The 15,288-nt window shown below is 35.0% G+C and overlaps 1 protein-coding gene across 1 annotated transcript in view; it reads right to left on the bottom strand.

The window, feature by feature from the left end:
- The window catches only part of PCDH15 (protocadherin related 15), a 782,416-nt gene that overhangs the window by 400,939 nt on the left and 366,189 nt on the right, over positions 1-15,288 (bottom strand). The window contains exon 8 of the mRNA XM_045842279.1: positions 11,168-11,278. Within this exon, the coding sequence (XP_045698235.1) occupies positions 11,168-11,278 (111 nt within the window). The remainder of the gene's footprint in view (positions 1-11,167; positions 11,279-15,288) is intronic.

Below are 15,288 nucleotides of genomic sequence, written 5' to 3'. Positions count from 1 at the left end.
CAAATGAGCTGCCTGGCCAGGACCCATATGCTTTATCCCTTCATCTATCCATGAACACCTAGGTTGCTTCTACATCTTGGATATTATAAGTAATGTTGCAGTGGACATGGGGATGCATGTATTTTTTTGAATGAGTGTTTTACTTTTTTGGATAAATAATCTTAGAAGTAGAACTACTTTGTCATTTGGCAGCCCTATTTTTAATTTTTTGACCTCTACAATGTTTCCCAGTGACCCAATTTACAATCCCTTGAATAGTGTATAATGATTCATTTTTCCCAACATCCTCAAAAGCACTTATTTGTTGATTTATTGTTAATGGCCATTCTAACTGGTGTAACATGATATCTCATTGTGGTTTTGATATGCATTTCCCTGATGATTAGCGATGTTGAACATGATTTCATATGTTGTTGGCCATTGGTACGTCCTCTGTGGAGAAATGTCTACAGTTCCTTTGCACTTTTTAAATTAATTTTTTTGGGGGGTGGAAGTTGCATGACATCCTTATATGTTTTGGAAATTGATCCCTTATCAGATGTAGTTTGTCTTTTCATTTTGTTGATGGTTTCCTTCTCTGTGCAAAAACTTGTTAATGTTATTTAGTAGCATATGTTTATTTTTCCTTAAAATTATACTTTTAGTGTATAAGTTTTAGCATATATAAAAATCTTAATTTAAAGTAAATTTATGGGTTTACTTTAAATTTTGTAAAATACAACTGGATCATAAACCCTACCAGTTTAAAATTATGACAGAATTTTCACAAAAAAACCTGTATCAATCGCAATTTAAGAAAAAAATTGTTACATAAGTAACATTTTATGTGATCTTGAATGTGGCAAGACTATTTTAATATTCCAGAATCAGTATTTTCATAATGACATGTTACGCAGCCTTATACCTTATACGTCACCACCAGAACACTGCAGTAGACAAAGTAGAGTGTTTTCTATCCTTTTTTTTTAGTCTTTTAAAAACAAATCTCTTACTATTCCATAAAATGGATACAAGTGCCTAAAAAAGGGTATATATTTACTAACAATAATTTAGCCTTTTATCTCATACTGGGAAAGATATCACTTACAAAGTGCTGATGTATAAAATGTGAATTTTTAAATGGAAAAAAAAGGACTGAAGAATATATTGCAAGGGGCAGGAAGAATAATTTTCCTTCCACCTATTTATATTCTTCACTGAGACTTTCCAGTATCAAAAGATAGATTATCAGTAGAAAAACAACAAGTTTAATAGTATTCATATAGATGGGAGATACTACAAAAACTGGGTAACCTCCGAATGGCCCTAACGACCATCTATCTGAAACACCATTTCCAACTAGAGACAAAAGGAAAAGAAGATATTGGCAGGCAGAGAGACAGGTTTTTAGACAAAGCACAGTAAATTAGGGTATGGTTGTTATTCAAATTTAAGTTCCTGCCTTATGCCTTCATAAATTTCTACAGATTTTCTCATCCTTCTATTCCAGATACTGAAAGGGACGCAGCTTAACAAATGGAGCTTTCCCTTATAATTGTAAATTGCTCTTACAAAAGGGAAACTTCTAATTGGTTTTCAGAGCTTCTCTTCTGTCTTTTTCTTTTGTTTTGTTTTGTTTTGCTTTTAAATGATCAGATTAAAATAATTCTAATATCAAAGAATCATTTTAGGGGTGAAAAATTCTGCTTCTCTTTATTATTATGAATAGAGATGTAGTAATGAAAAATACCAACATCATTTCTACATGTCAAGATTCCCCACAGCTTGTCACCAAAATATATAACATAATGAGAAATATAAAAATAGGTCTCATGCATACTTCTAACTTGTGAGCCCATGGAAGGTGTTAATCTATCATGATTTTCTCCCATTTCAAACCAAATTGGATCTTAAAAATATATCTAAAGTCAAGTTGCTGGTAATTGAAAACAATGAAAAAACACCTTTTGCTCTTTCTAGTAAAATGTTACTGCTCAACACTATTCTATGTAAAAGAAATAGTGTTATAAATTTGGAGTGGTATAAATAAAATATGCTTATTTGAATAAATATTTTATGTGATTCCATTAAGTTTACATTTGTGTTCACTGCTATGTGAAAATCCAACACATATTTAAAAACTACCAAAAAATTCTTCTTTCTTTCTCTTATTTTCCTTTCTCGTTTCTTTTTTTTGTGTCCTTATAAGAATAAGATAACATTTAACATTTTAAACATTTGCAAGTAAGATATGCTATTAACTTAGAAAATGTGATGACAAGCATGCATGTGTTATCCAAGTTGGTTTCATTAGTGTTTACACAATGTGCATTACTATTTCACATATCATTCATACACGGGCTAACATTAAACAAGTACATAAAACCTTTAGCTAACTTCCATAATTGTGAGTGTGGTTGTGCAAGGAAATACAGAATAACCAAGCATAAAAACTGACATACAGGAATTTAAAATCATACACATATCTTCAACACAATCTAGAAAACCATAAGGAATTTCAACAGGATATGGGCCTGAAACTGGCAGGAGCATCCTTAATGCGTCACAGAGAAGTGGTATTGCCCTGGTCCCTGAGCCCTTATCATCTTGACTCAAAGTCTCCAATTATCTGGCCCTATAGGATGGCAACACAATGTACGACTCTTCGTAGTCATGCTATAAAGTAAGGTCTGGCATAGCAAAGACCCCCATTGCTTTTGAGTGAATGATTTACTATATAAATAGTAATTCTCATCAATACATTTCAAGAGAGAATTTACAAAAATATGTGCCTAGTAGAACTGCACAGAAAGTTACTTTTATAAATATCTCAGAGAAAACTAACACACCACAATTCATTTTTTACAAAGCACATTTATATAAAGCTGAAAATATTTCAACTGTGATAATGTAAAGGTAATAAAATAACTCTAATGACTTTGATTCTTTCAAAATAGAGAAAATTCTAGTTTTTAATTCATTCAGTACCTGCTCTATATTGAGAAGTATATTAAGTTTAATAGTGATTGCATGGAGCGGGGCCAGGAAAGATGTGGACTCTTAAAAAATGCTATGAAATTATATATAACCTGGTTTTAAAATGAGTGTGAGGCAAACATGCCAATGTTCCGATTTATTTTTGAGGCAATATCACAGGAAACTTGGAATAAAGAGACTTCTTATACTTATATACTCAGTATTCAAGTAATTTGTAATTTAATAAAATGGCTAGAAGCACATACCAAACTCACTCAGCGATACATATATTAAAGACTTATTACCTTATCAGGTATTTGCAGTAGAGAAAGAAAAAGTAAATATTGAAACATAATTAAAGTTGCTCTGAGTCTTTGGACCCTAACTCAGTTACCTAAGACCTTGAAGGTTTTGGTCCCATTTCTGTTCACCAATGATAGATAGAATACCGCTGACTAAAATTTTAAAACTTAGCAACTTGAATCTGTTAAATTTCTACATTCAAAAAGGAAAACAGCAGTAACAAGATTGCCTTGGTCTAAATCACTTTAGAAGTGTTCTCTTTTATTTTTTTTTCTTGAAATTTTATTTTTGCTTGCACTGTTCACCGATTTTAAAATTTGAATGCATCGCAGTAGACAGGATAGTACCGTAGTTTACTTGAACTACCTTCCTTCTTTACTTGAACATTTATAAATGTTAAACTATTGACCACCCCCATCCCATTCCAGTCTCACTCCCCAGAATATGCCTAAGAAAGTGGCAGAGCTAAAAACCAATGGGTGTAAAATTAGCACTCATTCCATATATCAATAGGAAGTAGGTCAGAATGGGAGTTATTTCTGAAAAGTTGCTTACATAGATTGAATTTAAAAGTATAGACGTGATTTTTGGTACCCAAGCCCATACAATTGTAATGTTTTGAAGGCAAACCTAATAAGCCACCTGAATGTGTGCCATTTCAGGGTACTGAATATTTTGAATTAACATGCGAGAACAACACTCCGACTCCCCTTCATCCCCCTGAAAGCAGGAAATGAATCTCCAATGTGAAAAATACCCTACTGGTGTTAGGACTTTAGAAGGTATCCTTATCACTAGAAATAGATACTTTAGGGCCCAGAAGGCTACAAACACATCTTGTCAGTCCTCACTAATTTGCTATCCCAAGCCTAAACCTCTTTGTTTTGCTATTCTTTACAAATTTACTTTTTCCTTGTCTAAAGCCATAAAAGATGCCTGCTTTGGTTACTTCTTTGAGATTTACTTTTTTATGGGGCTCTTTTGTATATAAAATTAAATGTATTGTCCTCCTGTTAATCACTCTAGTAGGATGGCTAAACAACCTAAAAGAGAATTTAGTAAAAGCTTTCTGCCCTTGGATTTTATAAAACTTTTAAAATATGCTTAGTCATTAAAAGAGCTAAGAATGAAATAGTAATTGTATATTTTTAGAAATTTTATTTTTTATTAAAGGCAGCTAGTGTCTCTTCTCTAAAAGTTTGATTTTTGATTAAAAAAAAGAATAGCCCCCTAATGATAATTCAGAAATTGTTCTTGCTATGCTTCTAAATAAAATGTAAACTTTTTATTTCTCACAATTGTTTAAGGGGTCTTGATATGCCCTCTTAATGTTTCTCTTAAGGGGTCTTAATGCCCTCTTAATATTTCCCTCAGGATAAAAGTAATACAAAAGAGAGTTGCTTTGAAGAAAATCTATGTATAGAGATGAATTTTATTCTTTTGTAACTTAAGATAACATCAAAATTGGAGTCTGTGGTAACAAGATTTATTAGAAATTTCAAAAAAAAAGAAAATCTCATTGATTTTTATACTTCTCTGAAATTCCTTTCTGAGATTTTTTTCTGCTTTTCTCTACAATTAATCATTCCCTCATTGATGGTCATATTGAACATAAAAAGTATAGACAATAAATGTGCAAATATTCTCAAGAAAACCAGTGGTATGTATGTATGTATGTATACATATATGCATGTATATACAGTATATTTTATTGATTCTGCTATTACAGTTATCTCACTTTTTCTCCCTTTATGCCCCACCACCCTGCACCACCCCTTCTACCAGCATTCCCACGCCTTAGTTCATATCCATCATGCATATAAGTTCTTTGGCTTCTCTATTTCCTATACTATTTTTAATCTCTTCCTGTCTATTTCATTCCTACCAGTTATGCTTCTTATTCCCTACAAATTTCCCCCCCACTCTCCCCCTTTCCCTTCCACACTGATAACCCTCCATGTAATCTCCATTTCAGTGATTCTGTTCCTGTTCCAATTGTTTGTTTAGTTTGCTTTTGTTTTTGTTTTTGTGTTTTTAGGTTCAATTGTTGATAGTTGTGAGTTTGTTGTCATTTTACTATTCATAGTTTTTATCTTCTTCTTTTTCTTAAATAAGTCCCTTCATATAATAAGGGCTTGATGATGACTAACTCCTCAACTTTATCTTATCTGGGAAGCACTTTATCTGCCCTTCCATTCTAAATGATAGCTTTGTTGGATAGAGTAATCTTGGATGTAGGTCCTTGTATTCCATGACTTTGAATACTTCTTCCATGATTTTGAATATAGCTCCTTCTTGCCTGTAAGGTTTATTTTGAGAAATTATATGATAGTCTTACGGGAACTTCTTTGTAGGTAATTGTCTCCTTTTCTCTTGCTGCTTTTAAGGATTCTCTTGTTATCTTTAATCTTGGGTTATTTAATTATGATGTGTCTTGGTGTGTTCCTCCTTGGATCCCACTTCTTTAGGACTCTTGAGGCTTTCTGGACTTACATGTCTATTTCTTTCATCAGATTAGGGAAGTTTTCCTTCATTATTTTTTCAAATAAGTTTTCAATTTCTTGCTCTTCCTCTTCTCCCTCTGGCACCCCTATGATTCAGATGTTGGAATGTTTAAAGCTGTCCCAGAGGTTCCTCTGACTCTCTATTTTTTTTTAATTCTTATTTCTTCATTCTGTTCCAGTTGAATGTTTATTTTTTCCTTTTTCCTCCTAATCTTGACTTGAGTCCCAGTTTTCTTCCCTTCACTATTGCTTTCCTGTATATATATATATATATATAAATATATATAAATATATAAATATATATATATTTTTTTCTTTTTTTTAACTTTACATAGCCTTTACTTATTCCTTTATTTTGTGACTGTACTCAACCATTTCTGTAAGCATCTGATAGGTTGGCTGTAGGGAACTGCTTCTAATGGCTGGGAAATGTAGCTCAACCCTCACATGGAAAACCAGCGGGGTGTGTGTGGCACACAGGACCAGGCCCACGGAGAGGTTTTCCCTTGGGAAATCAGGCTTGCATTGTACCTAGACTGCTATGAGACTTGCTTTTGCTAAAACTCCCTCACTCTGAATTGATACAGCAAGGGCTTACTGCAGCTTCCTAAAATCTGAGCTAAACCTCCCAGGTATGGAGTGTGACTGGTTCAAACACTTTCTCTCTGGGTCTGCAACATTCTTCTCTTTGAAGTAATTAGCAACATTCTTTCCTTTGTTATCTGTAAAAGGTAATCCCCTGCAGTGAACCTGTGCATAGTAAATGAGGACAACCCTCTCTGTAATGTACCCAGAGAAGCAATAAAAGCTGGTCCAGGTGGGGACTGGCTCACTGGCCCTCTTGCCCTCTCTCTCTCAGAGAGTGGCCACGCCATCCCTTTTTCTCCACAGGACTTCTGTTGTTTGTGTGTATTTGTTCATGAGCAGCCATAACATACATGAATCCTGCAGTCCAGGATCTGCCACAGTTGGCTATCTCCTCATCATTTAGTTCTTTTCTGGACTTATAATCTGTTCTTTCATTTAAGCCACATCTCTTTGTCCTGGAGCACCTGTTCCATTGTAAAGGGCAGACCCTTAGGTATTCTCCAGAGCAGGGCAACCCACTTCACTTTGTTGTGGTGCTGTATTTGGGAGAAGCTGTCAGAGAGGGAACAATGCAGCTTGCTCAGCTCTTGTCCCACTCTCACTCAGTTCCCCCACTCCCCACAAGCAGATTGTATCCTGTCAGGTGTTACCCTGTTGCTAATTCCCAGGTGGGTTGGCTTGAATACAGTCTAGGATCTGTGTGTTCCTCCACCAGACTCTCCTGTGAAACTGGGAGTTTCTCTCACAGCTGCAACCCCCATAGATTTTTATAGCCAGAGGTTTTGAGGCTTTTGTTTCCCGCTCTGGAACCCTGGGTTACACAGTCTATCTCACTCGCTATTTATTCCTCCCAGCTTATCTGCATGCAAATGTGGGACTTTCTGGTCTTCTGCCACCACCTTGCCCACCTGGTCCACCAGCTGCCACCTTGCCATGTATTCTCTCTACCCCAGCTTCCCACAAACTTAGGCTGTTTCCAGATCTTGGCTATTATAAATAATGCTGCTATGAAGATAAGGGTGCAAATATTCTTTTAAATTCACATTTCTGGATTTTTATGATACTTTCATAGTGAAAAAAACAAATACCACATGACCTCACTTATATGTGAACTCTAATGAACAAAATAAACTAACAAACAAAAGAGAAACAGAGGCATAAATATATAGAACAGATTGACAGCTGTTGGAGGGGAGTGGGAAGAGGGGAACTAGAAGAAAACAGGTGAAGGGATTAGCCCAAGAATATATATGTATGACACATGGACAGAAACAACAGCATGGTGATGACCTGATGGTTAGGGGAGGGTGGATCAGGGGCCAGGGAGAGTTGGGAAAACAGACAAAGAGTGGGGACAACTGTAACACAGTAAACTGTTAAAAATATCTTCTGGAAACATGCCCTGGCTGGCATAGCTCAGTGGATTGAGCGCGGGATGTGAACCAAAGCATCGCAGGTTCGATTCCCAGTCAGGGCACATGCCTGGGTTGCAGGCCATGGCCCCCAGCAACCACACATTGATGTTTCTCTCTCTCTTTCTCCCTCCCTTCCCTCTCTAAAAATAAAATAAATAAAAAATCTTTAAAAAAAATATCCTTTGGAAACAAAAACACCAGAAATGAATCTCTTTTATTACCATTCACATGCTGTACTGTATGTTTTAAATTTATATAAAAATTATTTTATAGATAAATATAAATCTTTCAAATTCTCACCCATGTCATTCCTTCCTTTCAATGATTCATGTATATACCTCTATCTCATAATTTTATCCCTGACATGCTAAAAACTTATCACTTTCTCCCTAGTTATGAGTAGTCAGCAAACTGAATAAACATTGTTTCAAATGTCTTTATAAACATTTAAAATTTAGATGGCAATTCAGATTTCTGTTAGATGACATTTCTTTAAAAAGTTAGCTCATTTTAAATAATGAAATAAAAATTAGCTTTCAAATACATACCATAAAAATCTGACATTTTTGTGGTATTTTTGGTGAATTTCATTGGAGATCCTGAGTCAGAAAAGGGAAATTGTATCATTTGTTCACATATTCCCTTACATAGAATTTTTTTTTAAACATTTGAGTGTTTGGAGAAAGTTCTGAGAGGCCTGTTTCATATAGATATAGGGAAATATACTTTTCCTATATTCATAGTTTTCTCTCTAGCCTTTTCCACTGGAAACCAAGACAGCTCACATTGACTTGAAAACAAAAGAAATCTTACAAATATTTAATGCAAGCCTAGAAATTTGGCTTTAAAATTTATATTTCTATCTCTACCTACCCAAACATACAAGCACATACACACAGACTATATATGTATATGTATGTGTGTGTGTATATATGTAAATATATATATATATATATCCCCTTTCTGATGAAATATCTCTAAGAAAGGGAAAATAGCCATTTAATAGCACCTTGTCACACATACAAGTTACCCTTGTTAAGAAAGAAACCCACAGACCTAAAATAGTGTCACTTGTGCTAAAGCCCATTATACCAAACTTAGGTTTACTTACTACCTGACCTAACTTCAGTTTTGATATTCACCAGAAATATAATCTTAATCAACCAGTCTGGAAGTTTCTGGCCAAGCACCAGTAGAGTGATCTGTCACACAGGCCGTCTTCATTTTCCAAGGGAGGAAGAGGCACTCTGCGTAATAAAACCCTAGGCTTTCTGCACCCGCCCCCAAAGATGATGTCCTCCTGGTCTAAATATATTTCCTTTATTTTGCTAATACCTCCTCACTTCACCCTTCTTTATATAAAAATCTTCCATTTTTTCAATCCCTTGAAGCAACCTTCTACTTGGTTGATGGGATGTTGTCAGCTTCCCAAATTGTGTAATAAAGCCAATTAGATCTTCAAATTTACTTGGCTGGATTTTGGGTTTTGACCTCTTATCTGTAGGATATATTCCATATCCCCCAGTGGATGCCTGAAACCACAGGTGCTAGCTACCAAACCATGTATATACTGTTTTTTCCTCTATATACATAACAATGCTGATGTTTAATATTTGTTATTGTTGTTCAGTTACAGTTGTCCCTATCCCCCCCTCCCACATTTAATCCCCCCACCCCCATTGTCTTTGTCCATGGGTCCTTTGATAAAGTTTAATTGATGAATTAGGCACAGTATGAGAGTAACAAAAATAACTAAGAATAAAATAGAATAATTATAACAATGTACTGTAATAAAAGTTATGTAAATGACTTTGGGGTCATTACTAAATAAAATAGGAATTACTTGGTCATAAGCACTGCATTGCTGTGACAATTAGATGGTTAACAAGTGACTAATGGGCAGGTAGAATATACAGCATGGATACTCTGAACAAAGGAGTGATTCACTTCCTTGACAGGACAGAGCAGGGCAACATGACATCACACTGCTGAGAAAGGCACACAAATTAAAATTTATAAATTTATTTCTGTAATTTCTCTTTTAATATTTTCAGACTGTAGGCGATGGAGGGTAACTAAAACCACAGAAAGGGAAAATACAAATAAGGGGGGAAGCCTGTAAACCCGTTCAGAATGGCTGACGGAGGATGCTTTCCTTTTGCCACTCCCTGCTGCCTCTTTCTGTTCTGCTATATGAGTACGATTACAATGCATAGAAGTAGTTAAACACACACAATGGCTTTGGAGTCTGACTACCTCTTCAGAATATGGATGTCCCTGCCTGTTGGTATGGGACCTTTCCAGTGTTTAAAGCTATCTGCGGCCACTTCTGTTAGTTTTTCCCCTAAAATGACAGTCCCATTCTTCTCAGTAGCAACATTATTTGTTTGTTTGTTTGTTTGTTTTTTTGTTTTTCTTTTTTCCAGGTCATTGGTGTGCCATACTTGTTGTCATCCAGAGATGATTGTCTCATTTCCCTTTACCACATACAGACTTCCTCAACTTTCCTTTCTTCTGTGCTGACTCATGTGATCCATTCTGTAATGGGAAAGGATGCTGGGAAAGCATCCTCTCAGGTAAAAGGAAACAAAATCAACAAACATTAAGAGTCCTAGGTTTACCACTCTTTCCTTTTGCTTTCTTTCAGGCTTGAAATATAGTTGTTTTGCTTATGGCTATAATACTCATTAACACCCAGCAGACATGGCATTGGAAAAATGACCAGTTTTCAAGGGAAGGAGAGAATTTAAGGGTAGAAGGAACTCAAACTTGGTGATACACATGAGCTTTCAAACCAACCATTGAACCACATCAATCTAAGGATTTTATTAAAATAATAATATTATTATTAATAATAATAAATGTCAAAGTTATATAAGGAACTAACTGTTCACATGTCATGGTTATGGTCATAGTAGCTAATATTTAGTGAACAACTATTCAATAAATCATAGCTATGAGGGAAAAGATTTTCCAATCTGGCAGTTCTCTACATCCAGTATCTTTGGAATCCCCTGAGGAGCTAATAAAAAAATGCAGGTCTTTCACTTCTTCCCTCTGAAATTTGTATTTAGAGGATGTGAGGCTCAGTGCCAAGGTGATTCTGCTTCGTTTGTTTGGTGGATCATGTTCTGAGAAATATTTCAGTATGAGCTAAAAACCAATTATTGAAGAGTGGGTACCAGTGATTCAGAGAGTGAAGTTTACAGTGAGTAGAAGCAACCTTCACACCCCATTACATCCCACTTCCCATGCAGAAGAATACAGTGAACTACACCGAGGGCAGTGCTTTCCTGTTGAGGCTGCAAATTATACTGAGTACTCTAAGAGCTCTTCAATATTTTAAACAAGCTCTTACTTCATATGTTCCCTGGAGAAAAATAAGAGGAATCGAATACTCACATTAGCTTGAATGATGACGAAGTAGCGTGTCTTATCTTCATAGTTGAGCCTTTTCCTTAACACTACATTTCCAGTCAACATGAGCGGAATTTCAAAGGTTTCATTGGATGCCTGCAAATAAGTAAAGAAACAGATATGAAATCATTTGAATATAAGATGAATTAGGGGATTCAATATTGTAGTTTAGTCTGCTTGAAAGTTACAGAGGTCATGCTTATCACCTGAATATAGAATGTGAGTGAGTGTACACTTCTGATTTAATATTCTTACTTCTCAAAACTTTTCATTTTGATCAATGGGTTTTATCAGAGTCCTTTGATAATGATAACCAGGAAATTTGTTCCTTGTGATAGTTTTTCTTTTATGTTACTAGGTTACTTGTAAACCTAAGTCTAGTGATATAAAAATCTTCCCTGTTATATTATCTTTTCAGTATGTGTTTTTATCACCAAAGTGTTCAAACATTCCAATGTGTGATTTCTACATAATACCCCCTTTCAACACTGGTGCCCATTCTGTATTCTCAGCATTTTTAAGTATTAAATACAACTATTAACTCGAAGCCCTGATTATGTAAAAAAGAATCTGTGTTACAGGTTATTTTTAATTCGGATCTGAGAACTGCTGCTCATTAGTTGGCTCCTACCCTGTCAGGGATTGAGTTTCTTCCTGGTAACATGCATATCATAAGGGCAATCTCCAACATGCCTTTCCTCAGTGTAAGACAGTGTATTTACACCTCCTAGAGAACATAATTTATAAGATCAGTCAGTATCTTAGCCTTAAAAAGAACTTACATAACTCTTGTGTTTTAGTTTCATTTAGAAGATTGATAAAATTGTCTCTCAATAACCACAACAAATCAGTTTTACTTCCAGCATTAGAACATTCCTGTTTACTTGAGTTGTGTAGTTGTGACTGTGCATGTGGTTGTGGGCACAAGATGAAATACTTAGCTTTGATCTACATCAGATTGTTTCAGCAGGAGGAGGAAGAAGAGGAGAAGCAGGAGAGCAAGAAGGGGGAGAGAGAGGGAGAAGGAGAGGAGAAGAAGGAGGAGAAAAGTAGAAGGAGAAGGCAAGGGAAGAAGGAAAGAAGCGTGTGTGTGTGTGCATGTGTACACTCTCAACTGACACAAGGAGAGTCACTTAGGAAACAAGACTTAATGAGAGAACAGTCAACTCAAATCTCCCACTTCAAGCTTATTCAAGGAATTGTGGGCAAATTAACCTTCAATGTCTATAGATGTGATCTCTCCCTTTTCCTCCTTTTCTCCCTCTCTTCCTGACCTCCTCTCTTTCTGGTATACAGTCACACATGAAGTACACATTTGATAATATATACTTTAGAATAATTTATTTTGTGGTCATGTAAACAATTTTGCAGATCTTTCTTGGATATAGCTGCTTAAAAGTAATACTTTTAAATATAAATACAGAAAATGTATCGTGAAGGATATTTACAGTTAAAAAAAGGCATTTGATGTTTTCTCTAAATATTTGCCTACTTAAACATTGCTGCTTATATCTATATGAATGTGACTCCCATTTATTCAAGGGGAGTGTAAAAACCAATTTAGTATAAATAAGTTAATTATGGGGAACGTTTAGTTAATAATTTCCATTTACACTGTGAAATACAACTCAATGTGTTACTATAATTGCTTATATATGTTCATGTATATGCGCATATATGTGTATATGTACATAGAGTGTGTATATACACACATACTATATATCTGTATATATCAACACACACACACACACACACACACATACACACACATATATATAAATTTAGTATTCATGTGGAAGATAATGAAATACTGTGAATTGCTTACAAAAAAGAGACCTCATCCCTGGACTCAGAACTCTAAATGAGTTCAGATAACTGGTGGCTTTGAGTTTTTCAGTTTTGGAGGAGGCTATGTGCCTAACTGGAATGAATCTTGATTAATCTGACCCACCCATTGTAATGCCACTCTACTTACCAGTGGTTTGTTTTGGAAATGTACATGAGGTATAATTCTAGGTTACTTGGCAAATTTTTGTTAATAGTAAAAAGAGAGAAAGAAGAGGAGAAAGCTCCCTTTTCTGCCCATCAATGCTGGTATACAGATAGAAAATTTGGAAGTTCAGCAGCCATTTGGGACTATTGATAGAGTTAATGTAGGAGTAAATAATATGCTAAGGATGACAGCGCAAAAGTAATATAAATAGCCTAGATCTATTATCTCTGTATTGCTAAACAAATGCTGATACTACCACCTCATCACTGAACAACATATTATAGGAGATAATAAATGACCTTGCTGGCTAAGACCCTTTTAATTTAGTTTTTTTATGACTTACAACTAAAATTACTCCGATACACAATGGTCTCTTGTCTGTGTTTCCTCATCCTGTAGTCCCTTTTCTTTTCCACGTTGGCCATGACTCTTCCCACCTGACATTTGCTCTTACTTATCTTCTGCCTAAACATTTTATCTCAGCTCTCTAGGTAGAAAATCTTTCATATCCTACTTGTAACAGCTTCTTTGTCACCCAATTTAGGGTTAAATTTTTTATCTGATGTTACCTTATTTTTTCCAATTACTTGTTATTTATGTATTTTGTTTCCCCTTGTGGATTTTTCAAGAATATCAATCAATGGCATGGACATTCTTATATTTATGTTTCTAGCAAAGGAACTTAATGGGTGTTTATCTTGTTTTAGTTGAAAATTTCTGGTGAGCATGTGTAGATTTATTTCAAACAATATAATTAGTAATTGGGAATTTTATTTTTCTTAAGAGAACTTTTTAATTAAACTTAATTCTAGAATTTAGACAGCAAGGAAGACTTCTCTCTCTGTCTCTCAGCGGCTGTAATCTCTTATTGTTTTTCTACATAATTTTGAAGTTAATCTTTTTCTTTCTCTCTCCTTCCCCTCCCAGCTTTCCCCTACCTTCCTCTCCCTCTATCACCACTAAACTCTCTTCCCCTTCCCCCTACAAGGCTTTTCCCAGTTGTTCACATTAATGTTACTGTGCCTTTATCTTTTAGTTCCAGGAAACAGCACAAACCCTGTGTTCTGATCAGTCTGCAGTCAGTGTTCAGCTTGTTGCTGATTAAATCAGGCCACCATGCCTTTAGCTGCTGATCCACCTATATGTTGGTTGGGCTTGGTTGGGTTACTCCCCTAACCTAATTATCTTAAGTGAAAAGTCAGTGAGTAAGCAAGAACATGTGGCCCCTCCCAAATACACACACATGCACATTTAAGGACACATTAAAGTTTGCAGTGCAGTTCAGTCCATCTAATTCTAAGCAATTTCGTAGGAAATTGTATTTAGAAGTTTTTGGTTGGCTTGAGAAGCGTGAATGATCTAAAGTTAACATCTCAGAGAGTTGCAATGAAGAGATTTTATTGTAAATTAGGAATAATTAGGCCATTATTTTATTTGGTCATGAATTTATTGGGCCATTAGAATCTATCAGGACATAATTCAGCCTATAAAAAACATTATTGAAGTGTAAGATAGTAATCTACCTAAAAGTAAGCAATATCATTTTACTTAACCCAAAAGATTTTAATAATATCTGAAATTTGGACTTTGATTTATGTGAAATCTGCTTCAAGATGATAATCTGTAAAACCTTCAGTATTAAACTGTGGTTTTAAATCCTGACAGGAAATGCTAACATATTACAAACAAAAAAATTATGGATCATTTTTTTGTCAATTCTCTCAAAGCTATAAGGAATCAAGCATACCACAAAAGAAAAACAATCTACTTAGGAGTTGCTAAAAAATATTGCCATACACTGGAACGACATTCTAATATCTCCAAAAATGAAGCTACCCATGCATGCTGTCCAAATGTTCTCATATATTTCCGAGTGGCAATTGCAGTTAATAAGTACACTGTGCAGCTTACTTATTCTGCTAGGGACTGCTTTAAGGGATTTGTCACCAGTTCCCTCTTTAACCCTTTAGGCTCAAACTCTTGAAATGTTTAATAAACATCACATTATTCTGACATTTAAAAAATTAGATAAGGAAAGTGATGTGATGGTCTATCATATGAATATTAATATTCATCATATTAATATTTTATTAACACGACTTAACAGTGAAAT

This window comes from Phyllostomus hastatus, unplaced genomic scaffold (assembly GCF_019186645.2).
Source record: "Phyllostomus hastatus isolate PE091 unplaced genomic scaffold, TTU_PhHast_1.1 phas_contig_38, whole genome shotgun sequence".
NCBI classification, from domain to species: domain Eukaryota; kingdom Metazoa; phylum Chordata; class Mammalia; order Chiroptera; family Phyllostomidae; genus Phyllostomus; species Phyllostomus hastatus.
The sequence above is the reverse complement of the archived record's forward strand: the minus strand, read 5'-3'. Positions and strand labels throughout refer to the sequence as shown.